Genomic DNA, 25007 nt, shown 5'->3' on the forward strand with positions numbered 1-25007 from the left:
TGATCTACCTAATCTAAGGGTTAGAATAATATTCACAAGCTATTCCTATGGGGAACATGCATTTGTTAGTCAAAAACTTGATTTAAAACTATTTAACATTTTAAGTCAGGATTAGTCCTAAAGGAGCATGCATATTTGGCTAAAACAACAAAAGAAACCCCTAAGAAAAAAATAGTCATTTCACACAAACCAATAAATTAAATCCAAAGTTAAAATCTATTTAGAACTAAGATCCCATTTATCTAAACAAAAGTCTAAAATTCTAGTTGGTCCTAGAATTCTAAAACTCATTAAATTATAATTAAATCTAACAATCCTAATTAGAATTCTAAACCTAAAATCCTAAGTTTCTAATATCTTAATTAACTTCTAATGTTTCTAATTAATTCTAAAGAAAAATTAGTCCTAAAATCCTAATTATAGTCTAATATCCAAACCTAATTAATCTCTAAATAAAACCTAATTAGTTCTAAAAAAAAATAGGTCGACATCAAATCCCCAAGATTAATCAACAAAAGGTTGGAATTAAAGCAAAATAAATGTGATTAAACAATCGATTATTGAGACTATGGACTAGGGGTGCAACCAGCAGACCCAGGGTCTGCCAAGTATAAACATGGCACAGGCCCACCAAAAGGCCCAATGAATCTGCCTTCAGTCCCAAAGAATTTGCTCTAGGTTCGCACATCCAGATCTTGAGTTCGTCGATCGTCGTCTTCACCGCATTCGAGATCAATTGACAGTGAAATTCAATTGGCATATGAGGAGGATTGGTTTTCTCTGTGAGTTCTGTGATTTTTTGGATGCGTGAATATTAAATGAGTAACGCACCATCTCTCCTTTTATCTGAAACGTGTATGCCCTTCTTAACGGATTCAAAATTTGTTGTGAAATTTCAAGGAAATGAAATTGAAATTCAATGCAAATTACCCTGTTAGTTACAAATGAACAAATTAGTTGGAAAATGGATTTTGATTAAATTTGAAACTGAATTTACGGTTAATTTGAGATTAGTTTTTGATAGAAATTAGAGTCAGTTGAATATGGACTGGTTTGCCACCTTAGCTTAAATTTGGAGTTAAATGCTTTTTTTTCCTGAATTGTTCTGCAGAAATGTGGCTTAGCAGGAAAATGTTAAATTCTTTTTCTGTCAAGTATCAATTATGTTAACTGGTGTAGTGTATTGTCCTCATGTTAACTTGTTCTTCATTTTTTTTACTTTATTTTGGATGATATCAAATGGTGAACTTATCTTGTCTATGGGCGGATGGTTTTGCAGGTCATTGGAGATTCGGCTCGAGCTCATAAAATGAAGGTTGCACATGCTACTTGGGTTGCATCGGATCGGAGGAAATTGGTCATGAAGAATTGTGGTTGAGTGTTTAGATTAGAACCTTAGGTCACATGTTAGTCTAGGTTTGTCTTTGGGGAGTGCTCATGGAATGCATTGGAGTTGTTTTGGGATTATTTGTGGGGTTTAAATTGTGTTTTTTTTTTTTGTAGTTTTGAAATCTTGGATTAATAACATGGTTTGTGGTTGTACTTGAAACTTGAACGTTATAGTGAAAATGAATTGAAGTTTAATTATGGGATTTTGATGTATGTTGGCATTGTCTTGTATGAATGGTTGTAATAGAAACATTTGAATATTGTAATGTAGTGAAATTGTAAATGTGTAGATTGGTTTGAATGGAAAATGGATAGATTGGAAGTGAAATTGTAAACGATTCATGGTGTAATGGTAATGAAGTGGATTTTTATCATGGAAATTGGTTTGTAATGTTATTTTGGTTCATATTTGGAAGTCATATTGGTTTGAACATTGAAAGATGATGAATGTAAGTTTGATGTTTAGTTTTGTAATTTTTTTTTTCTTCAAAATGTAATGTATATTGGACAATGTACTAAATGCCATGTAATCTCCTTGGTAAGAAAAATGTTCTAATGATATAATGAACCAATAGGATTCAATTTACCATTCCAAATTTAGTGCATCCAAATTGCAAACAAGTGTTTATGAAAGAATGAGTGACATTGAAATCAAATGGCCATGAAATTATTCGACCAAAATAGACAATGAAACTTTGGACCAAATGACCTTAAATGGACCTTGCCACACAATGGGATGAAACTTGGACTAAATGATGATGATCATGAAAACCAATGGATGAAGTTCAATCAAAGGGTGGAATGTGAATGAAGTATGCCTGCAAGCAAGCCTTAGACCAATCATGTGACAAGCCATGAACTAGGGTTTAGCTAGGCCAAAGTTCAAAACCAAGCAATAATCAAGAATTTCAACTCAAGAAGTGAATAGTTCACCCAAGTAATGCACCAATACCATGAACCACAACTAGGGTTTCCAACCCTCTTCAAAGAAAACCACATAGTTTACCAACCTCAAGATCAATAACTAAGGTTTCAACCCAAACACAAAACTCCATAAGCAAAATCTCAAACCATGGGCCCACCATTAGGGTTTAAAAGTCAAATTAAAGGTCAAACACAAGATCTTATAGAAGCAAAGCCAAGAAATAGAGTTGGGATGTCCAGATGGATGTTATGATATAAACTTCAAGAGTCAAGGTCCCAAAGAATCAAGCAATTATAGTTTCAACCCACATGATGAGGAAAACCACAATCTTCAAGCAAAACCCTGATTTTTATCAACCATGAACCTTGAGTCTATGATGAATGAAGGATGCACATGAATGAGGCATGAATGAGTATAAATAAACCTCAAGTCATGGGTTAGATGAAAAGTAAAAAGGGAGGGCAAACTTTGGGGTATAACAGTTGTATACTAAGAGATTTTTTTAAATGTGACATAAATAATGTCAATATCATATAAGTATTTGTATTTTATTTTTATTTACAATAAATATAAATTTATCTTCAAATTAAGCCAATTATATTCATATATATGATCGAACTGACGACATGAACTACATAATCTCACCATTTTTTTCGTCGTACCCATTTTGATTTGAATACACATGTTGTTAAGGTGGCCCTTTTTCTTTCTTAGAATATTTTCATTGTGTCAAACTATCTCCCCTTGATATGCATACCAATAATTCTCTTTTGCTACTATCGGAAAGCTATTGTTGTACATATTGCATAGGTTTTTGACTTTGTAGATGTCAGATAGTAAGTTTGAAGGATCCTACTAAGTCTTTTAACATGTCGCAATGAATGGGAGCAAGGCATACGGAAGACTTAGAACTTTCCACAATCGCACCAACCTCTATCTAGATCGACTCAATAGTATCCCCTTGGCATCCCCTCATTGTGGTCTATTGCCTAATATACACTGAACCAACATTTACGACGGTAAAAAATTGTGACCACATGTGTGTTAGTTTTAGCAGTTTCAACTACCTCGATTGTAACACTGAATTCCATTTTGAAAGTCTACTCTAAAACAGTGACCCTAACCTAAACAACACAATAGCCACTACCTATAATGCATGCTCCTAGAAGCATGTTCTATAAACGTGCATCATGCATAATGTCACCTATATACAAAAAAATCAATGCATATGTCATACCCTCTGGTTACTCCTTTTGTTGGACAATTTTTTATTTGAAATATAATTACTTTAGTATTTAATCTGAAAAGATGATTATTATTTTATTTTATTTTTGAAGAATATGATTATTTTTAATTATTTTTTTACAAATATCTATTGATTACACAAGAATCTTATTTGTATTTATATATAAATTTATATAGAAATGAAGAAAATATAGCAAAAATAACTAACTTTTAATTAACTAAGCTTTAACTCTTAATTAACAATAACAATGTATTGGTAGCATTAACAAAACTAGGTACCAAAACTGGATTTAAATCCAAAAGAATAACACACCAGAAGTTGTATAACTCAAAACAATTTGCTGTCCCACCTCCCCAATTGCTTAGCTGGGTTTTGGACGCATCATATTATAACAAATCCGTGAACACTGACACCAAAACTACTTCCCACATTTCACACTAAAAATAAACGACAATATTCTGACACCCACAACCCATTTCTCCACATCCATCAATCATTTCAATGTCCACATTCAATACCCAATTAAAAATCGTTTATTACACTGTACTTTCAAAAAATAATTTATTTACAAAAAAATATCTATTATATTCACCTCCAGCAAATCAACGTCTGCCACGTCATCAATAACCTATATCTATTCTATGTCTCCATGGGTCCCACCATTAGAATTCATTCTGCGCGATAGTAAATGCCAACTTAATTCGTAGCTGTCATCCATAACTATAGTTACAAATGCCAACGCATCCACGTCAGAAACTCAGTTCATTCGTTGTCAAACTTTTAAACCAATCGAATTTAACCACGTGTCACTATTTTATTCGGCAGAAACCATGGACCTACCAAGCTTCTGACTTAGACTTAATAAAACCTGCCACGTGGCATCACCTTCTTGGATTTCACTATTAAAAAGTAGGGCCCGTCTCGTCTTCGGGTCCCACAAATTCCTCTGAATTAAAGTAAGGTTCGTCGCCGCCACGCGCTCGAGAATCTTGTCTAACTTCCCGACGTCTTTCTCCGCCACCGTGACCGAGATCTCCGCCCATTTCACGGCGGAGGAAAACGGTAAACGGATTCCGTCAGCAATAATTACCGGCACACAACCCAATGCAACTGATTCAACAAGCCTTGGACTCCATGGGGCCCACCCAAGTGGACATAGACAGAACACTGAACGTGCTATTTCCATTTGGTAACCTGTGAATCTATGCCGTTGAAGATAAAATCTCCGATCACCGTTGAATTTTCTCCATATCTCCGTCCTCACTCGCCTTCACCAAACAAAAAAACATTCAGTCAATTCTCAAATTATTTCCAAAAAATGATACACAAAAACAATAGCTAAGCATTTTTTTAATATCAAAATAACCGATAAAAAAGACAGTTAGTTTCAATTAATATCGGAAGTTATATTTATAGTGATTAATTAAAAAAGTGGTTTGGCTTGTAATTAATTAAATCCATTAATTAATTAATGATAGAGTAATAATTAACTAAGGATGTTTAAGTGGGGTCAATAATAATTACTTGCTGTAAAACCGTCCACTGACGTTTTTAGGATGAACTTCCATTTTCCCTCTGAAGAAAGCCCAAATATCTCGCCGGCCGTTCACCGGAGCTTTCTCGAGCGTTCTCCAAATTTTCTCCGGCGAAACATACGGCGGAATAACCACATTCTGAACCTCCTGACAAGGATGTTTATACTCAACTCCAAACGTCTGTAACACAATCGAATTCTTCAATATTCTCGGAATGCCATCTTTCACTGCATTATCCTCCTTCACAAGCCAAAAAAAAAAATCAATAAAAATGAAAACGCACGTTTAAAAAAAGCTTTAGAAAACGACGTTTATGTTAGATTACGCTTTACGCACCAGGGTATGAAAACATGCACCGAAATCATGAGAAGCGACGAAAACGTGGTTGGATCCTCTGCTTCGGTTCCAGAATGGATATTCGGTGGAGACGAGTTCAACTGCGGAGGTAATAAGAGCGCGTGCATGTCCAATCGCCGGGAAGCCGTTAACGGTGCTGAAGTTGCAAGAAACGTAAACGGGAACGAAGAAGAAATCAGCTTCGGAAGGGTCAAAAGTTCTAACATTGCTTTTCAATAATGCGGTGTGAATAGCAACTTCTGAAGCGAATAAATGTGTTTTGCACCTCTCATTCAAAAGCCAATCTTTGTTGTATTTTGATGGTAGCTCGTAAATAAACACCTTCAGATTTTTCAACAACCCTGCAATGAAACAGAAAGAAAAGAATGTTTATTAACTAGGAACAACAAAAAAAATAGTAAAGATGTTTTTTGTTGTTGTTGTTGATGTTGTTGTTAATTACCTAGATTGTTTTGGGTTGAAAAGGAATGAGAAACAACGTTGGATTTGGAAATAGTGTCCTGTGGGTCGTTGGTGATGAGATAAGAAGTGAAGAAATAAAGGGAAAGACAAAGCCAAAGGAACCATTTGTAATATGTGAAGAAGCAACAAGTTTTGTCTTGTTGAATTCTAGTGGTGTTGTGTTTGTTCATGAGTTTCATTTTCACATTGAATTCTTTGCTCTTCAGGGAACTCTTAAGTTCCAACATTTGATTATAAAAAATTTAACAAGAGAAGGATTTGAATGAGTAGTTGAGATTGAGCTTTCGAATGTTGTTGGTGATTTGGTCTAGGAAGAAGTGGAGACTAAGAAAGAAACAGAAGACAAGAAGAAGAGGAAGGTATGAGTTTGTTGGTAAATCGTTTTTGCATCAAAAATAAACAATGGGTTTGGTTTAATTAATGCTCTTTCGAATAAGAAATAATGATTTTTTTTTACAACTCAATTATTGAATAGAATGGAAAAATAGAGTAGAAAGAGGGGAAAAGGAAATGGTTATTCTGTGTTTTTTTTTGTTTCAGTTTCAGAAGTCACGTGGGTTAGTGGTGATAATGGATGAGAATGTAACTCGGCGGGTGTATCGGTTACAGAAGGCTGGTTTTGCTCCTCTCACTACTATTATTATTAGGGAAGTACATTTTCTTTGTCTAAAGTATAAGTAGTAAAATTTGATTAAAAATCTCTAAATAAAAAGTTGTTACAGAGTGACCTGTTAATTTTATTTTCGTTAAATTATTTGGTCTTTCTCGTTAGTTTCTATTTGAAAAATGTTAAAAATGTTAAGATGAATTATTTATATCTGACGTGGAATTTTAATATTGCTGAAAAAAGATTTAAAATGTCATGTTGTAAATCTTTGAAGTTAAATAAGAAAGACATGAAGCTCAAAAGGTTATGGCAAACAAAGACATTTTTCTAAATAGGGAAAACTCCATTAAAGACGATAGCATCATCTTGTTTCACAGACTAACTCCATTGAAGACGATAGCAACAATAGTTCCACAAACCAATGTCATTGAAGATGATAGTAACGTTTCTCTGATTACAACTAAGGTATGGTTTCTCACCTGCAACCTACAAAAAACGTGAACTTTTTTTGCCATCTTCCTTAGTACTTCTCCTATCTTATGTAAGTTGAATAGGTAAATGAGAATATGTTTAAGTGTGTTGTTCATCATTCTGGTGAATTTTCTAGGGAGTTTGCTAACTTCACAAAGTTAGGGTATCAAGGGTTAGAGACCATTTGGGATGTTGATCTGGATTATTTGAGTTACTTTGAAATTTTAGACTTGTTAAAAGATTTAGGTTATCCAATTATATATAAACTTTGGTATTACTATGAAATGAATGCTTGTGATATTATGTTGTTGGAGGAAGATAAGGGACTAAGAGGATGCAAACAATTGTAGTAATGACTAGGGAATGTCATTTATATGTTACTTATCATATTTCACAACTTGACATTATTGATGAACCAATTCTTTCATTAGGATTAGATGATGAAGTTGTTGTGGATGTGGGACCTGAGTTTGGAATTAATGAAACTGATGTGGGGACCACTATGGTACAAAATAGTACAAACTGAGTTTGGAGTTGATGATTTTGTACCTGACTGTTATAAGAAGGAACTCTATAAAGCTTGTTATTTACCAGTTATTTATCCAGTTGATGGAAAACTTTGTGGACTAAATTTGATGTTGTTGATCTCCAGTCACCACCAATAAAGAGACAACCTGAAAGACCCAAGAAAAAGAGGAATAGAGAAGCTAGAGAAATGGTGAGGGATGAGACACACTTGAAACAAACAAACCATGGAATCAAGTGCAGTCGTTACCATAAGGGAGGTCACAACAAGGCCACCTGTAAACTAACACAACCAGAAGCAGTGTAACACCCCATCTGAATATCTAATTCTATAGAATACTTTAATTGTATTGTATGTGTTTTGAATGGTTGACGTAGTAGGGGAACCTCGGGTATAAGGAAGTGTCCTAGAATATTAGAATTTTAAATAAGGGTTGTTGTAGTAATTAAGGAGAAGTAAGGGGTGTTGAACACAATGAGATTAATAGTATTACTATTAGATTTAATTAAATTAATTTGGTATTAATAATAAATAAGTTAATATTCATTTAAAATAACAACAATAATATATAGACAATATTGCTTTTATTATTATTTTATTGGATAGTTGGTCTAACGATATGATTTAGAATATATATATATATATATATATATATATATATATATATATATATATATATATATATATATATATATATATATATATATATATATATATATATATATATATATATATATTATTAGTATTTGATTTTTTAGTTTGATTTTATATTAAAGTAATAATAATAATAAGATTTAAAAATAAGGAATTTAGTTGGTCTACTTATAAGAATGTGAGGAGAGAACATAGAGTTAGGAACGTACGTGAAAGAATTAAAAAATGGAGATTTGTGACTATAATTATGAGGAATGAATTGTAATTATCGTGGCAATAGCAATTGATTGTTGTTGATTTTGAATTGTTGCTGAATTTATGATTCTTGTATGTTAAGGGTTTGGGATGATGATTATGATGATGGTAGGGTATGAAATTGTGAACTATTGGTGTGATTATATGAATATAAGTAGTGATTGATATTGGTATGTTTATTATTGAGTTTAAAACCATGAAATATGTTTGGTGATGATTTCATGGACGTTTTTGGGGTTGGAGAAGATGAAAATTGTGCTGAAAATTTCAGAAAAAGAACAAATTTTTGGTAATGCCTTCGTGCACGGTTTTGATCATAACTTTCAACTCGTAAATTATTTTGGAACGGAGTTTGAAGAGTTAGGTAGCTGAAACAGAGGGATATAACTTTGTTTCAAGGATAAAATATTTTTTGTGATAATTTCATGGACGTTTTGGGGTTGGAGAAGATGAAAATCATGCTGAAAATTTCAGAAAAATAATAACTTTTTGGTAACGCATTCGTGTTCGGTTTTGATCATAACTTTCAACTCGTAAATGATTTTGGGACGGAGTTTGAAGCGTCGGGCAGATGAAATAGAGAGATATAACTTTGTTTTAGGGATAAAATATTTTAATGGTTTTATCAGAGATCGGTAGCAGGTGAGAAAGAAGTGTATGATGTGACGAATATGAACGAGGTCTGTATTGACAAATTATTTGATGTGTTGTGAATGATTGGGAGGGTGTGTTTGATTATATTGGTGGTCGTCCATAATGGTGAACTACGTTATGCATGGCTGAAATTGTGTGATCGATTATGGATCACTAAATATTATTATAATTGTTGTATTAATTGCATTATTACAATGCCATGCATTCATTATTGATATGTTGAAGGAGATAAGTCATAGGTCCGAAGGGGGATAAAAGAATTATCCAGAACTCTGGAGGGGGGTTCGATATTCCGAAGGGGGAATCAGGTTCGTATGATGAACCATTGATGAGAATTGGTACTACATGCATCGTGTAATATTGTCGGTTCTTATTGCATTGTAATTATGTTGCGCTTGTGTATTTGTTGTGGTGAGAATGTGATTGTGAATGAATATGATTTGTGTGAATAAACATTACTCTCTTAATTATTATATATATTTTATTATATGAATGAATTTCTCACCCTCTTTAGTGTTTGTTATGTATGTGCTCCCTCGGAGTACAGACAATCAGGTACCCGAATAGTTGGAGATGTACCTCATGTTGCTATCAATCGATTATACTAGTGGAGTTGTTCTGATACGTAACACCGGGGAACAAGTTGTTTTCTTTATGTTTTTCTGTTACGTATCTTTTAATTTTAAGTAATTATTAATCACTTTTTGTGTGAATGATTTGTTGAGGCTATGAATGTCATACTTTTGTTTAATTCCGTTGTTTGGATTATATTTTTTATTAAATAAAGTAACATTCAAACTTCTTAGATTGTGAAGTGACATCCTACTTGGATAGAATTATTGCATGAAAGAAAGTAAATAAATAGACATATCAAGAAAATAGACATACCTGTACCATTATTGCATGAAGAAAGATCAATAGAAAGCTAAAATGAAAAGAAGTGGGTTATCTTGTTATAAAGGTGGGAAAATTTATAGGGAAGAAAATGTGGGTAAAATATAGGATATTTGTGACTTTTTCTTTGAACGTGGGTATTTCATTTCCAGGAATACAATTTTCCCATCTTAGTCTCATGAGAATAGAAATGGTTAGAACGTGGGTGAAATCGGTTTTCTGGGAACAATTTATTCATAGGTTTCTTTTTCTATTCCTATCAACCAAATAAAAGAATATTTAATTCCAACTTTAGATTTTCAGGAATCTCTATTTTAGAACCGAAACCAACACACCCTAATGGTTTAATGCATCTTTTGATCTCTTAGCTTAATTTAAGATTTCAATTTAATCTCTTAAGTAATAAACATTCATATTTAGTCTATTAAAAACCATTATGTTAGTCAAGTTGATTATTTTTGTTAAATTTTGTGGGAAAAAATGTTCAGTTATCCATATGTGACAATCTAGTTGGCATTATGTTATCTTACTTGCCTTTTTGTTTATTTTGAATTTATTATTATTTGTTATTAAACACCTGAAATACATATTCCTAGTTTCATTTCATCTGATTATGAATTTTGAAACACTAACACTTGAAGGAAAACAAAGAGGTGACGAACGCCAAAATCCTAGAAGACAATTCTTAGAAGACAAACATGTTTGAAAAGGAATGAAGAGGCACAATAGTGACTAGTGAGTTCTATTCATTTCATTTTTTGTTTATTTTTTGTGCATATTCTTATTCAGTGTCTGTCTAGTGATTCTCTCCGATTTTATTTGCAATTCGGTTCGTTTTTGTTCACATATTTTTTCAAACTTTTAGGGTTATTTCGCTTTTTGATTTGGATTTACAAATTACTTTCAAGATTTGTAACTCATTTGCATCTCAAGAATTTTGATCTTGCATCTGATTCAGTTTTCCATGACATATTTCGGCATTGTATAGGTTTTTGATTTAATTGGAATCACTTGATTTTCCATTCTCGTTTTTCAATTTTTTTAGTTGAGTTCGCCAACGTCAACGATGGCTGATATTGAAGTTAAGTGATGTCGATAGATATGTGTCGAGTTTGACTATAGATAATGGTAAGAGGGCAAGGGGCGAGTCCGCGCTGACTTATAGTTTTATATGCATATTGTTTTGGTTTAGTGTAATATATATATATATATATATATATATATATATATATATATATATATATATATATATATATATATATATATATATATATATATATATATATATATATATATATATATATCCAACTAATTAAGCTTTGCAAAGACTAATTCAATACCTATTGATACCCCTAGATAAGATGCTTACTAGAAACATGCTCGTAGCACATCTTAGATTTGCAGCAGTTAATGAACATGGACCTGCACATGCATTAAACAAACGATTAGAAAGTTCGAATTGTGATTGGAATTTGGAGTGAATGGAATAATATTATTAGCAGGGCATCGAGGTTCGACAGCGAAGTGATTAAAAAAAACTTAAAAGTAAACAGTAAAAGTTCACAACCAAAGATTGTGGACCTAGCACTTCCAAAGGTCGAAGTGAAAAAACACGATCTTAAAAGTAAAAAATTTCTATCACTTAACTATTATTATGAAAATGGCAATTGAATGGGACGTAAGTTGTACAACACTGATAGGCACGTTATGTGTTTTTGCTCAAGTTTGGTAGAGATATAATATAGCTATAAATGTGAATATAATATAAAGTTAAAATATAATATAGTATAGTTAGTGGCAACGTTTTTGTCTTGATTCAATTTATCAAAAGATGGAGTAATTTCCATGTTCGGATGTTCCCGTTAAAAAGGGCACATTCAAGACTCATTTATATGACTTAATTAATGAAAATAAAAGATAAAATATGTCTATTTGACTCTTTATTTTATGGCACTTGGAGTTAATTAAGCAATGTTCATTTAACAACTTTGATTAATTTGATAATCCAGTGTTTGTGCGTGGCTAATATTCCTCAAAATGAACATAGATCTTTTGATAAAGTTGAAAGTTGTTATCAATGTGCAATGAAGTTAGGATAATTGGAAGGACAACTCCTAGAGGAGGTTTGAGCTGGAAAATTAAAAGGTCCCAATATTTTGTTTGTGAACTGTCCCTACAATACTGCGGTTTGAGCTGTGCGAGCACATGCACAATTGAGGCAAAGATAGGACATGAGTTGCGATAAGGATATACATAGGGAATAGAGCCTGCCTTATAAATGCACTAGAATATTCATATTAAGTGGTTAATGGGTGAGGGTAGGGGTGAACATCGGTGCAGGCCGGTTCAGGTTCGGGTCCAAAACCGCAATCTTTGGGTGACATATAATGGTTCAATTCCGATAGTTTAACCATTGATTTTTATCGGTTAAGATTGAAATGGGTTTAGATAATTGAACCGATTTATTTTGGATTTCATTTGTAGTTGAGCTAATATAAAATCCAGCTCAAATAATAAATTCAATAGTTTTTTGACAATTTCTTAATGCACCACATATGTTTCTTACGCACCACGCAAAAATACATAAATGTCCTCAGATTCACAGAGATGCATCTCCGAATGCATCCAAATGTCAGTTAACGTTAAAAAATTTCGGAGATGCATCTCTGGAACATTTTGGAGGTTAAATCGCGTCAGACCATTCTCCTTCCTCACTTCTTATTTTCCTCAAAACACTTCTTCAACACTTTTAAATTTTTCTCTGCACCAACTAAAAACTCAATCATTAAGGCTTAAAGGAACTTCAATCATCATCTCTAACAAAATAAACAACATCTGAAACATCAATTTATTGTAAGTTTTTGAATTTTCGATAAAATTTTGAGTGTTTGTGTAAATGAGTAGAAATCAATTATTAGATGTTTGTTGGCTGAAAATGATGATCAAAACAAGTTTTTTTGACATTGCATATGGTACATTGACACCATTGATGCAACTTCTGAGTTGCAGCAAATTCTGGAGATGCATCTCCAGAATTTTTCAGCGTTTTAGTTTCCCAGGTTCAAGAGATGCATCTCCGAAATTTTATGCAATATTTTTTTATTTGATTTTTTTTGCTTATGTTGTTTGCATGCACTAATGGTCTTCCTTACTTTAACTTACATGCATAATGGCTTATAGACATGATAGATTGAGGCACGTGAGGGTTGCTTAGCACATATCCATACAGAGGGAGAAAAGTCAGCATATTCTAGAGACTCCTTGTCCCCTTGGCCAGGAAGATTCATCTACTTCTAGAGCCTGTGTTTCTCCTCATGTCACTCCATCTTCTTCTTCCCGTAGGAGATGAGATTCACCATCTGATGCATCACTCCCTCCATCCTCCTGCAGGCGTCAGGTTTCACCAGTGCCACCTCCTACTGTAGATGATATTGATCCAGTGTCACCTCCTACTGTAGATGTTGCTGATCTAGTGCCACATTCTACTGTAGATGTTGTTTATCCAATTCTACCACCTACGATTGATGTTGCTGATCTAGTGCCACCTCCGGAGGGTGAGGCTGTTGCGTGTGCTGAGCCAGAGCCATTTGGAGGAGGCCCAATTGATTTTTCATTATTGACTATGTATCTAGACCATACTGTAGATGTTTGATTGGCTGCATTGTATGGTAAAACACTAGCTGGATTCTAATGTCTTGACTGATGTCATGACATGCTGTGGAGATGTTTGTTTGACTGCATTGTATGTTAGAATACCTAGCTGTACTCTGATGTCTTGGCTGATGTCATGACATTCTGAGTAGTGTACTGCAGGATTAGCTAATACAGGATTCATTGAATGTCAAACTGGATGTTATGACATTCATCCCTGTCAGCAGATACTGAGGAATAGAACAGGTGGTGTTCTACTATAACTTAGTATTTATTATCAGTCTGCTTATCAAGGAAATAACAGACCTGGCATAAGGCCTACTGTCTGAATGTCAAACTGGATGTTATGACATTCATCATTGACAGCATATACTGAACAATAAGCAGATTGGTTTTCTGCTACATTTCAGTATGCAACTCAGTCTGCTTATCAAGAGGATAACAGACCTGATGTAAGGCTCTATGTGTGAATGTCAAATTGGATGTTTTGACATTTATTAATGTACGCTGATACTGAAGTATGGACAGATTGGTTCTGTACAGTACAACAAATTGTACAGTCTGTTTTCAGGAAAAACAGACTTAGCATATGGTTAATGATTTGGAAGTCAAACTGAATGTTGTGACATTCATTCCTGACAGCATATGCTATATTGTAGGTTGTTTAGTTTTTCTGTTTCAGCATTTTTCTCAGGCTAAAATCCAGGAAACCAACAACCAAGCTACAATTAAGGAACCTAACAAATAGCCTATTTGTTAGCACACTAATATGTGGAAATTAGTTAGAATCCTATGTGGCATTATTTGTGGAGGTCTTGAGATATTTTAGGAACTAAATATGGAGATATTTTAGGAACTAAATATAGAGATATTTTAGGAACTAAATATGGAGATATTGTAGGAACTAAATATGGAGATATTTTAGGAACTAAAAGATTGAAGACCTTGTTTGTAGCAGAAAGTTTCTGCTGATGTTGTAACAGCAAAAGAGAAGTTTGCTGCGATTTCTAAAGGCCCAAATCCAGTTGGGTGATTAGGTTATAAATAGCATATTGTAACCTAGTTTTTGTAAGCCTCTGAGAATGAAAATTTAGGGGTGTGTGAGAGGTAAACCTCCCAATCTGTGGGAAGGTTACCATGTGTTTCTCAGTGTTCAAAGCTGAGAGTATTTGTAACTCAAAGCCTATAGGCAAGAGTGATTATGGTCTTGAACGAAGTTGTGAAGCAAGTTCAAGGTGTTTATCATTACATTGTAATTGTAGTGATAAGAATGGAAACTAGAGTTTTCTATCTAGGAGTTCCTAGGTATAGATTGCATTGGGTATGGATTAAGTGAAGAGTTGTAAACGGGGGAGTTTAACTCTGAATTAATACTGCTGATAGTGGATCTTCTTCCTGGCTTGGTATGCCCCCAGACGTAGGTGATGTTGCACCGAACTGGGTTAACAATTACTTGTGTTTTTACCTTTTGCATGTTATAATTTTGTCTGTTATAAAATAAGGTAAACCTGTAATGTTGTAACAGGTGATGTTCAAATCAATGTTGAGACATCATGCTGATAACTGTGCAGGCTCAACAGAAGTAAGTGCTATGGTTGATCTCTGCTGTGTCCTTGTACCAGATGGACAAAACTGGGTGTTCTTCCATACTATGGTGATATAGTAGCAGATGTCGTGACATCTGTGAATGTGTGCATATCAGTACTGGGTTTGAATTGTATAACTATCTTGCTGTATTTGTAGCAATGTTGGATCAGATGTCATAACTTGGAGTAGAACATCTGAAATCTGACTATGCCAGAATTTCAATTGGTATCAGAGCAGGCATCCTGTTCTGTTTCTGGATGAGATCCATGGGTGATACTTTCTGGTATCTTGCAAGGAGTTGTGTTAGTACTGATGTTGGAACCTGTGGAAGGTTCTGTGATGTCCCTGAATGGTCCCTTGAAGTAGGTGGATGGACTATTCATGACAGGAAATGTGTGGACCTGTCTCTGAAGGTTGGCAATTGGCCCTTGCGTGGGACAGCTGTGCCAGTATTGAATCATATTCAAACTTGGTATGGTCTTGGAGGCTGATTTGGTGAAGTGTGTGTTCATAGGTTGAGTTGTATTATGATTTCCGCTGCATAATACCTGGCAAAACTCAAACTCTGATGTAGTTTCCCCTCATGTGGATGAAAGGCTGTTGTATTCAAGATTTCATCATAACCTACTGAAGATGTCAAAGATACTTGAGTCTCCTCAAGTCCACTCATCATGATGTTCTCACTTCAGGATGGTAAGAATCACCTGATCACTGATTCTTTTACTCTCTTGGGTAGTGTATATGAAGACCTTGAAGACTTTCAAGGAGGGTTTGTTCCAAGGAGGTGGAACTAATGTTCTATGCGATGTTAGAACATGTTGTTCAACAAGTATGCAGCTACTGGTTGAAGAGCAGATGTTTTTAGGTGTCAAACAAAGGGATACTTGTTTGGAACCTACTCCTGACCTGGAAGAGGAGACATCTGTGTGTGCTAAGTTGACAAGGGTAGGGTCAACTGTGTGTGTGCTCAAGAAGGTCACTTTTAGAAATCTGTTCTCTAGAAGTGGAGCTGGTTGAGATGTGACATTGTGCAATTGCCTGCTATTTGCCTTATTCCTATAACTTGATCAGGGTTAGATAGTTGTTCCCTGAAGTACTATGTTGTGCTGGAAGACAAGTCCCCTGGATGATAGAAGTCAATAATGGGGTAACCTGATTGCTATTCCATTTAAGAGGATTGGGACCATGAATCTTGTTATTCAAACACCTCGCTCAGAAGTGGCAGTTCCTTCAAGGAGTGAGAATATGAAGATTCAGAGGTTGGTTGAGGTAGTATGCTCTGGCAATGCATATCTACTATTGACTGGTGTTGTTTTTCACTAGTACTTATGGTCAGCTGAAGTCTGATTGGTGTGATTGGAGTATGTATAGGTATAACTCATAGAGTTAGGTGCCACTGGTAGGGATGGTGTATGTCATGTTGAGACATGTCTGTACAATGCATGGATATTGGTGTGAAGTTTCCATGATTGTTAATTTGAGGGGGAGTTTTGGTTAACCTCCTCACATTTGGTCAGCCTAGGGTCTGGTTGGCTGTTGACCTGTGTCACATGAGTTCTGGTGGTTGTGTGACACATTTGCAAGGAAGAATTCATCTCTCTCATTCCTAAGGGTGAATTTAATCTGAGAAGATTTTCAAAACTGTTGAAGTGCTTGCAAGCAGAAGATGTTGACACTAGAAGAGTATTTTCAAAGTAGTCTTATGGTGGAAGTATCTGAAAGGAATATTGGGAAAGGATTTAAGATCAATGTCAAATTGTGCCAAGTACAAGTAGTTAATTGATTATCCTTGGAGCTCAAGATAACTGATGTTCTTAAAGATGTTGGAACATCTCTTCTTCAAGACCCTGTGCAGAATCACAGGAAGGATAGTACATTGGTTTATGATCTATCTCTTTGGTGGCAGCAAAAGCATATGATCTCTGAAAAGTTTCCTGGCAAGAAACATGTTCAGCCTTGGTGTGTACAAGAAGAAGAAGACATCATAGTCTTGATGGTGGTTACTTGGATCAGTTTATCTCTGATCTAAGTAAGGAAGTGCATTGGCTAATGCACACTATGAAGTTAAGAACAAGTGGCAGCATTCTTAACATCATGGAAACAGCCTTGCTTTAGGAAGTGGAATCCTTGGTATAGCTGAAGGGTTAGTTTCTAACTGGTCCTTCTGAAGACTCATGCATCAGAGTGTCTGATGTCTTTGGAGAAGAAGCAGGGATTCATCAAGGTGTGAGCTTGGATGACTTAACTGCAAACCTGCAGGATGAAGGTTGTTTACTCAAACTTGGTTCCATAATCAAGTCTATGAGAACATTGAACTCTTGTTCTGTGAAGGGAGGAAGTTCTTTCAAGTGGCAGAAGAAGGAGCTGAATTCAACAGCTAAATGTCAAAACACAATGTTGTGACATTTGGTTCAACATCAGATTCTTAGTTGGTGAAGTGGCACATCAACTTGAGATAGAAGGGTCTACAGGGTTGTAGATTGGATACTTCAAAAAGGTCGTTCTCGTTGCAGTTCTTTGGAGTTGCTGGATAGAAAGGATGTTACATGTTCATGTCTTAGAAAATCTAAGTTTTGTTCAACATGTAGCTTGAAGTTCAAGTCTCACTTGGAAGGTCAGAATATCTTTGGGAGAGGTTTGATAAACGTGGAGAGGTCAAAGAATGGCATTTGACTTTTTCATATGAGGATTCATGAAGGAGGTAATCAACTAGTGGCATTTGGTCTATCTCAGAAGTGAGTTCGAAGAATCAAGATAATCCACATATGGCAGCTGATTATTCTTGAGGAAAGTCTGAGACAAATTACTTTTGAGCAGAAAAGTAGTAAGTTGAAGACAAAAAGGAGGTGTTTTCTATTCATCTCTTGGAGCTTGTGGTAGGAGCTCTGAGCTATCTATGGAAGATTATCTCTCGTAATGGGATGAGAATGTATATGTCCCAATTTATGTCTGGGTTCTTTTGGATCAAGCTGGTGACTCAGTGATATCTGAAGATTATCAGATGGTGTTCCTTGTTATGTTGTGAAGGATGTCGTAACGAATGTTAGAACATTTTGTGAAGTGGTTTTCTATTCTGATTAGAAGAGAGATTGACACAGAGTATGGATGTGTTCAGCCAAGAGGGTTGAACAGAGGGTGTGCTCTTGAAGACATGAAGATGAGTCTTATGTTTTCCATTCATCAAGTGGTCTGGGTTCTCTTTGAATCAGGAAGTATGTGAAGGCCCAACTTTGGGGTGTTGGATATGTTCATGTGTGATCTCCAAGTTTCAAGAGGACAGTTGGTTGTTCATGACATGGGGAGTTCTGTCTTTGTGCTGCAAGTAATCATCAAGCTTGTGGTCTATGTGTGAAGACAGTGTGTGACTACTTGATCAAAGTTGTGAAGCAAGATCAAGTGGGTAGTGTCTTGATCAAAGCTGTAAAGCAAGATCAAGAGGGGGTATTCTTGATTAAAACTGTGAAGTAAAATCAAGATTGTGTATCTGTCATTTGTGTGTAATTCTGTTTTTGTTGGTCTGTAATTTAAAGTGTTGCTTTGGCAACATTTTTGACAAAAAGGGGGAGTAACACCTGTGATGCCCCAAGACAACAGAGTGTTTTCCTAAACAGATATTGAAGATCCTCTAATCCAGAGGTAGTGCTGCAGCTGAGGTTCCACTTCTATGAGTGTGAGTATATGTATGTGTGCTGCAATTAGAAGTTTTTATTTAACTTCTGTATGTGTGCTGATATGTGAAGTTTTTATTTAACTTCCATCTGTGTGAGTGTGCTGCTACTCTGAGTGTATTAGCTAGGTTAATTTCCTGCTAGATGTGTGTTTTCCGTTGCTATGGACTCTGTTGTGAAGCCAAAGTGTTTTAGCCAAAAATTAGCCAAAGGGGGAGTTTGTAGATGTTTGATTGGCTGCATTGTATGGTAAAACACTAGCTGGATTCTAATGTCTTGACTGATGTCATGACATGCTGTGGAGATGTTTGTTTGACTGCATTGTATGTTAGAATACCTAGCTGTACTCTGATGTCTTGGCTGATGTCATGACATTCTGAGTAGTGTACTGTAGGATTAGCTAATACAGGATTCATTGAATGTCAAACTGGATGTTATGACATTCATCCCTGTCAGCAGATACTGAGGAATAGAACAGGTGGTGTTCTACTATAACTCAGTATTTATTATCAGTCTGCTTATCAAGGAAATAACAGACCTGGCATAAGGCCTACTGTCTGAATGTCAAACTGGATGTTATGACATTCATCATTGACAGCATATACTGAATAATAAGCAGATTGGTTTTCTGCTACATTTCAGTATGCAACTCAGTCTGCTTATCAAGAGGATAACATACCTGATGTAAGGCTCTATGTGTGAATGTCAAATTGGATGTTTTGACATTTATTAATGTACGCTGATACTGAAGTATGGACAGATTGGTTCTGTACAGTACAACAAATTGTACAGTCTGTTTTCAGGAAAAACAGACTTAGCATATGGTTAATGATTTGGAAGTCAAACTGAATGTTGTGACATTCATTCCTGACAGCATATGCTATATTGTAGGTTGTTTAGTTTTTCTGTTTCAGCATTTTTCTCAGGCTAAAATCCAGGAAACCAACAACCAAGCTACAATTAAGGAACCTAACAAATAGCCTATTTGTTAGCACACTAATATGTGGAAATTAGTTAGAATCCTATGTGGCATTATTTGTGGAGGTCTTGAGATATTTTAGGAACTAAATATGGAGATATTTTAGGAACTAAATATAGAGATATTTTAGGAACTAAATATGGAGATATTGTAGGAACTAAATATGGAGATATTTTAGGAACTAAATATGGAGATATTTTAGGAACTAAAAGATTGAAGACCTTGTTTGTAGCAGAAAGTTTCTGCTGATGTTGTAACAACAAAAGAGAAGTTTGCTGCGATTTCTGAAGGCCCAAATCCAGTTGGGTGATTAGGTTATAAATAGCATATTGTAACCTAGTTTTTGTAAGCCTCTGAGAATGAAAATTTAGGGGTGTGTGTGAGGTAAACCTCCCAATCTGTGGGAAGGTTACCATGTGTTTCTCAGTGTTCAAAGCTGAGAGTATTTGTAACTCAAAGCCTGTAGGCAAGAGTGATTATGGTCTTGAACGAAGCTGTGAAGCAAGTTCAAGGTGTTTAGCATTACATTGTAATTGTAGTGATAGGAATGGAAACTGGATGTTTCTATCTAGGAGTTCCTAGGTATAGATTGCATTGGGTAGGGATTAAGTGAAGAGTTGTAAACGGGGGAGTTTAACTCTGAATTAATACTGCTGATAGTGGATCTTCTTCCTGGCTTGGTATGCCCCCAGACGTAGGTGATGTTGCACCGAACTGGGTTAACAATTACTTGTGTTTTTACCTTTTGCATGTTATAATTTTGTCTGTTATAAAATAAGGTAAACCTGTAATGCTGTAACAGGTGATGTTCAAATCAATGTTGAGACATAATGCTGATAACTGTGCAGGCTCAACAGAAGTAAGTGCTATGGTTGATCTCTGCTGTGTCCTTGTACCAGATGGACAAAACTGAGTGTTCTTCCATACTATGGTGATATAGTAGCAGATGTCGTGACATCTGTGAATGTGTGCATATCAGTATTGGGTTTGAATTGTATAACTATCTTGCTGTATTTGTAGCAATGTTGGATCAGATGTCATAACTTGGAGTAGAACATCTGAAATCTGACTATGCCAGAATTTCACATACTTCCAGACATATATGGAATAGAGAGGTAGCATTAGTTGGATTCATTATTATTTTTTACGTTAATTTTAATTGACAAATTTCTGACATTGATTATTTCTGACAAATTTCAGGAGCATGATCCGTAAAAGTTTGTTAACCCCAGTAGGAAGATTGATGCATTTCCTCAGTCGAATGAGGAATGATTTCAGTCAGTTTTGTGCTTATTTGGCCTGAAGGACTTGTGCATGACCGGTTATACAACGATCAACCACATGATGCTTAATGCATTCGTGGAAAGATATCACTCAGAGATCTCATCGTTTCATCTCTCGCATGGTGAGATGTTTATCACACTTGACGATGTCTCGTGTTTGCTACATCTTCTGATCAGGGAGAGATTCATATATCATGGGAGGATGACCAAAGACGAGGCACTCAAGATAATGATAGAGTATTTTGGGATTTATCCAGGGAAGACGATGGAGGAGTTGGATAAGACCATGGGTACTAATGCTAGATTTGTATACCTGAATAAGGTATATGAGGATGCGATCCTAAGTGCACAATAGGCTGATGGTGATGATGAGCAGGTGGCGCTCCACAGATCGCATGCATTGAAAGATACTTGCTTTATTTGGTTAACATTGTTGTTTTTATGGACAAGACTGCCACATATATAGACGTCGTCTATATACGTTACTTTGTGGATTTTGAGCGGATCCATGAGTACAACTGGGGGGCGACTTGTTTGGTCTACCTGTATTCGAAGTTGATAAAGGGATGTATGTGGAAGACGAAGCTTGATAATAATTATTGGTCTTTGAATGTTTCTTTGTCATTTTCATTTCATCTTTGCAAAGTCATTATGACGATTTGTATGTTCCAAACTTTTCATTTCAGGCTTGGATCCTCCAGACACTCTGCTCCTCCTGCCTTGACACATAGACAAATAGAGGACGTGTTTGATGATTATGAGAGGCATCTGGTACCGGAGGAGGCACATGCTACCATACCTAAAAGTGACTGGAGCTACATTGAAGTGTACATCTGATGGTTCTTCAGGGTGTCACATCCATACATGATGCATGCTGCTCCAGGAGATCTGTCGAGACCAGCTTATCAGGAGATACAAGAGGAGGAACAGATACAACTAGATCATGCTGAGGATGTCTTGCCTAAGTGTCGTCGCATAGTGGAGACTGCGCAGGCAGGTATTGACACAATCTCCTCCCTGATGGGTCTGGTGTAAGGCAGGTCTTAGATGCCATCATGACGGACGCACGGGGGTTATTGTTATACCGGAGACAGCGTCAAGGGACGGGGGGATTGATGTCCGAGGAGGTAGACGAGGAAGAGGAGGTAGAAAATAAGTAGTCAGACATGCATAGTAATGTCTTAATATATAGTAGTAGAACTATGATCTGTATTTTATTTTGATGGTATTGCTACTTTACTGGTCTCGATTGTATGACATTTTTGACATTTATTGGTATTTTATTTATGTATGACATTTTTGGACCATCTGGAATTATGTACGTAGATTTTTTATTTTCGATTGTATGGAATGGTTTAAATATTCATTTGAATACAGATAAACAAAATATAACATGAAAGACCAAGTTTTGAGATGTTACGGAGATGTATCTCTGGAATATTCTCGGAGATGCATCTCCGATCAAATTCAAGTGTATAATGGCTTCTGAGTGAAATGTATTGAATATTTTTTAAATTGTTACGGAGATGCATCTTCGAAAACTAAAGACATTTAAATAATTTTGTGTGATGGTTAAGAAACATAAAGGGTGCATAAAGAAATCCACTATTTTTTTTCTACTTTTTAAATTGTTATTAACAAACTAGTAATTGGGTCACTCAAATTTCAACCTCAATATATATTTTAGTTTAATTTCAAAAATAGAAAAAATAATTGATTTTCATTTTTAAAAAACTATTAGTTATTTGGATTAAAAAAAGTTACTAATTATTTGTACAAAGAGCTATTTTGAGCTTACAAATTCATAAATTCATAATTAAAGTAACATGACAGATCATATTGTTTTAAATTCTATAATACTGTTACTATTTATAGGAACTTTCAAATACGAAATCAAATCATATTATGAGATATAAAATGTGTTATGTCCATACTTCCTCCGACCACTATACTACTTAATAAATAAAATGTGTGATATCCATATTTCCTCCAACTCATTTATGCAAGTAATACTTGTCATCAAAAATCTAAACAAGTGATAATAGTTACCAAAAGAGAAATCATTAATGAATAAAATTCAAAAGTTAAATAAAAGTGTGAATGGTAAAAATAATAACAACTCAATTAATGATTTTGAAAAAAAAACAATTCTATAAATGATAAATAATAGAGCAAATGATCAATATTAATGATAAAGTTCAAAAGTTAAGCAAAACTGAAACTTTTTACTCGAATAATTCACTTTTTAAAATTAATTCTCAAAATAACACATGTTTCAAAAAACTTCTCAAAATATTCCACTTTTAGATGATGATGAAGTGTTGTTGTCAGATAAATTTGCGACAACTTTATATTTTTAAGATGAGGCGTCAATTCGGTGTTGCTAATTCAATTAACGTTAGCGTACAAGTGCATAAAGGAGATGTCAATTGGTCTGGCACTAGTGTACACGCAGATTTTTTTTTTTGCATAAATAGTAAACATTAATATTTAGTTAAAAAATACTTTTACATAAACTAACAATGACGACCAGGTTGGTCATACCAGCCACCGGTTCCACACCCCCTAACTACCCTTACTCGTTTCCCTCGTTGTTGATTCACTCCAAGTGTTTGAGGATTTGAGGTCTTAGGAACATCAACAGAATCCCTAAGAAGTTCTTCCATTTCTAAGAAGTCATGTGTATGGAGTGACACACTGCTGTAACTGAGTTTGCGACCCATGCCAGAGTAGTGGGATTGTGTTGAAGGGGTCATTGGTGTGCAGCCTGGACGATTGAAGGGGGGAATTGGTGTGAACGATTCGTTGGAGAAAGATTGAAATGGTTATTGTGTTGTTTGAAAGCCATATGGTTATTATGATGTTTGTGTGTTTTGGCTATGGTGTGATGTTTGGGCGTTTTGGCTATGGTATAATGTTTGGACGTTTTGACTATAGTATGAGGATAGGTTGGTGTTATATGTTCCTTAGGTGTTTTGGCTATATCTTGACATTGTGTTGGGGGCATATGCATTTTGGGTGTCTTGATAATAGTCATTTTATTGGCGATGGTATGGGGGACACTCTTGGTATTGTGATTGGGTGTCTGACATGTTTCGATTGTGGGTTTGTGGGTCAGTAATTTTGTTAGGTAGGGGTTGTGAGTAACATGTCTGATAATTTTCTAGAATGAAAATGATTTTACCAGAGGGAAAATGGACACAACTCTCTTTTACAAAACCTTTAAGAATGATATTCTAGTTGTGCAAATTTATGTTAATGATATTATTTTTGGTTATGTTAATGCTTCGGTGTGCAAGGATTTGGCTAAGTCAATGCAAGCAGAGTTTGAAATGAGTCTGATGGGAGAACTCAAGTGCTTTATGGGAATCCAGATTGATCAACGTTCAGAAGGAACGTACATTCATCAGAGTAAATATACAAGGGAGCTTCTGAAGAAGTTTAACTTGTCAGAATGCAAGCAAACAAAGACTTCAATGCATCCTACATGCATTCTGGAGAAAGAAGAGGTAAGCAATAAGGTAAATCAAAAGTTATTCAGAGGTATGATATGCTTTCTCCTTTATCTAACCGCTTCTAGACCTGATACTTTATTTAGTGTCTGCTTATGTGCTTGCTTCCAATAAGATCCATAGAGACTCACTTAACTATTGTTAGGAGAATCTTTAGGTATCTGAAAGGTACTACTAACCTTGATTTATTTTATATAAAATTAAGTGAATATAAATTAGTAGTTTATTGTGATGCTGACTATGCTGGAGATAGAATAGAAAGGAAAAGTACTTCTGGAAGTTGTCAATTTCTGGGAGACAATCTGATATCATGGTCCAACAAGAGACAGCCACCAATTGCGCTATCAACAAC

General features: G+C 35.2%; 1 protein-coding gene and 1 long non-coding RNA gene across 4 annotated transcripts; one reads left to right on the forward strand and one right to left on the reverse strand.

The window, feature by feature from the left end:
* Positions 1 to 514: 514 nt before the first annotated feature.
* On the forward strand, positions 515 to 1717 carry LOC127086548 (uncharacterized). 2 transcript variants are annotated; one of them, XR_007789504.1, is made up of 2 exons: positions 515 to 822; positions 1280 to 1717. It is a non-coding gene; the product is annotated as an uncharacterized LOC127086548 (long non-coding RNA). The 2 variants fall into 2 exon arrangements; XR_007789505.1 differs by having other exon boundaries at positions 515 to 782.
* Positions 1718 to 4053: 2336 nt separating this feature from the next.
* Positions 4054 to 6518, reverse strand: LOC127086549 (probable glucuronoxylan glucuronosyltransferase IRX7). Of its 2 annotated transcripts, none has more exons than XM_051027325.1 (4): positions 5895 to 6512; positions 5432 to 5793; positions 5085 to 5335; positions 4054 to 4828 (listed from the first exon to the last, which is right to left on the reverse strand). In XM_051027325.1, exons 1-4 carry the CDS (start codon positions 6139 to 6141, stop codon positions 4375 to 4377), a joined length of 1314 nt encoding a protein of 437 aa, XP_050883282.1. In that variant the 5' UTR covers positions 6142 to 6512; the 3' UTR covers positions 4054 to 4374. The 2 variants fall into 2 exon arrangements, with proteins under 2 accessions (XP_050883282.1, XP_050883283.1); XM_051027326.1 differs by having other exon boundaries at positions 4310 to 4828; positions 5108 to 5335; positions 5895 to 6518.
* Positions 6519 to 25007: the final 18489 nt, after the last annotated feature.

The sequence above is a fragment of the Lathyrus oleraceus genome, chromosome 5 (genome assembly GCF_024323335.1).
Source record: "Lathyrus oleraceus cultivar Zhongwan6 chromosome 5, CAAS_Psat_ZW6_1.0, whole genome shotgun sequence".
In the NCBI taxonomy this organism is placed as follows: domain Eukaryota; kingdom Viridiplantae; phylum Streptophyta; class Magnoliopsida; order Fabales; family Fabaceae; genus Lathyrus; species Lathyrus oleraceus.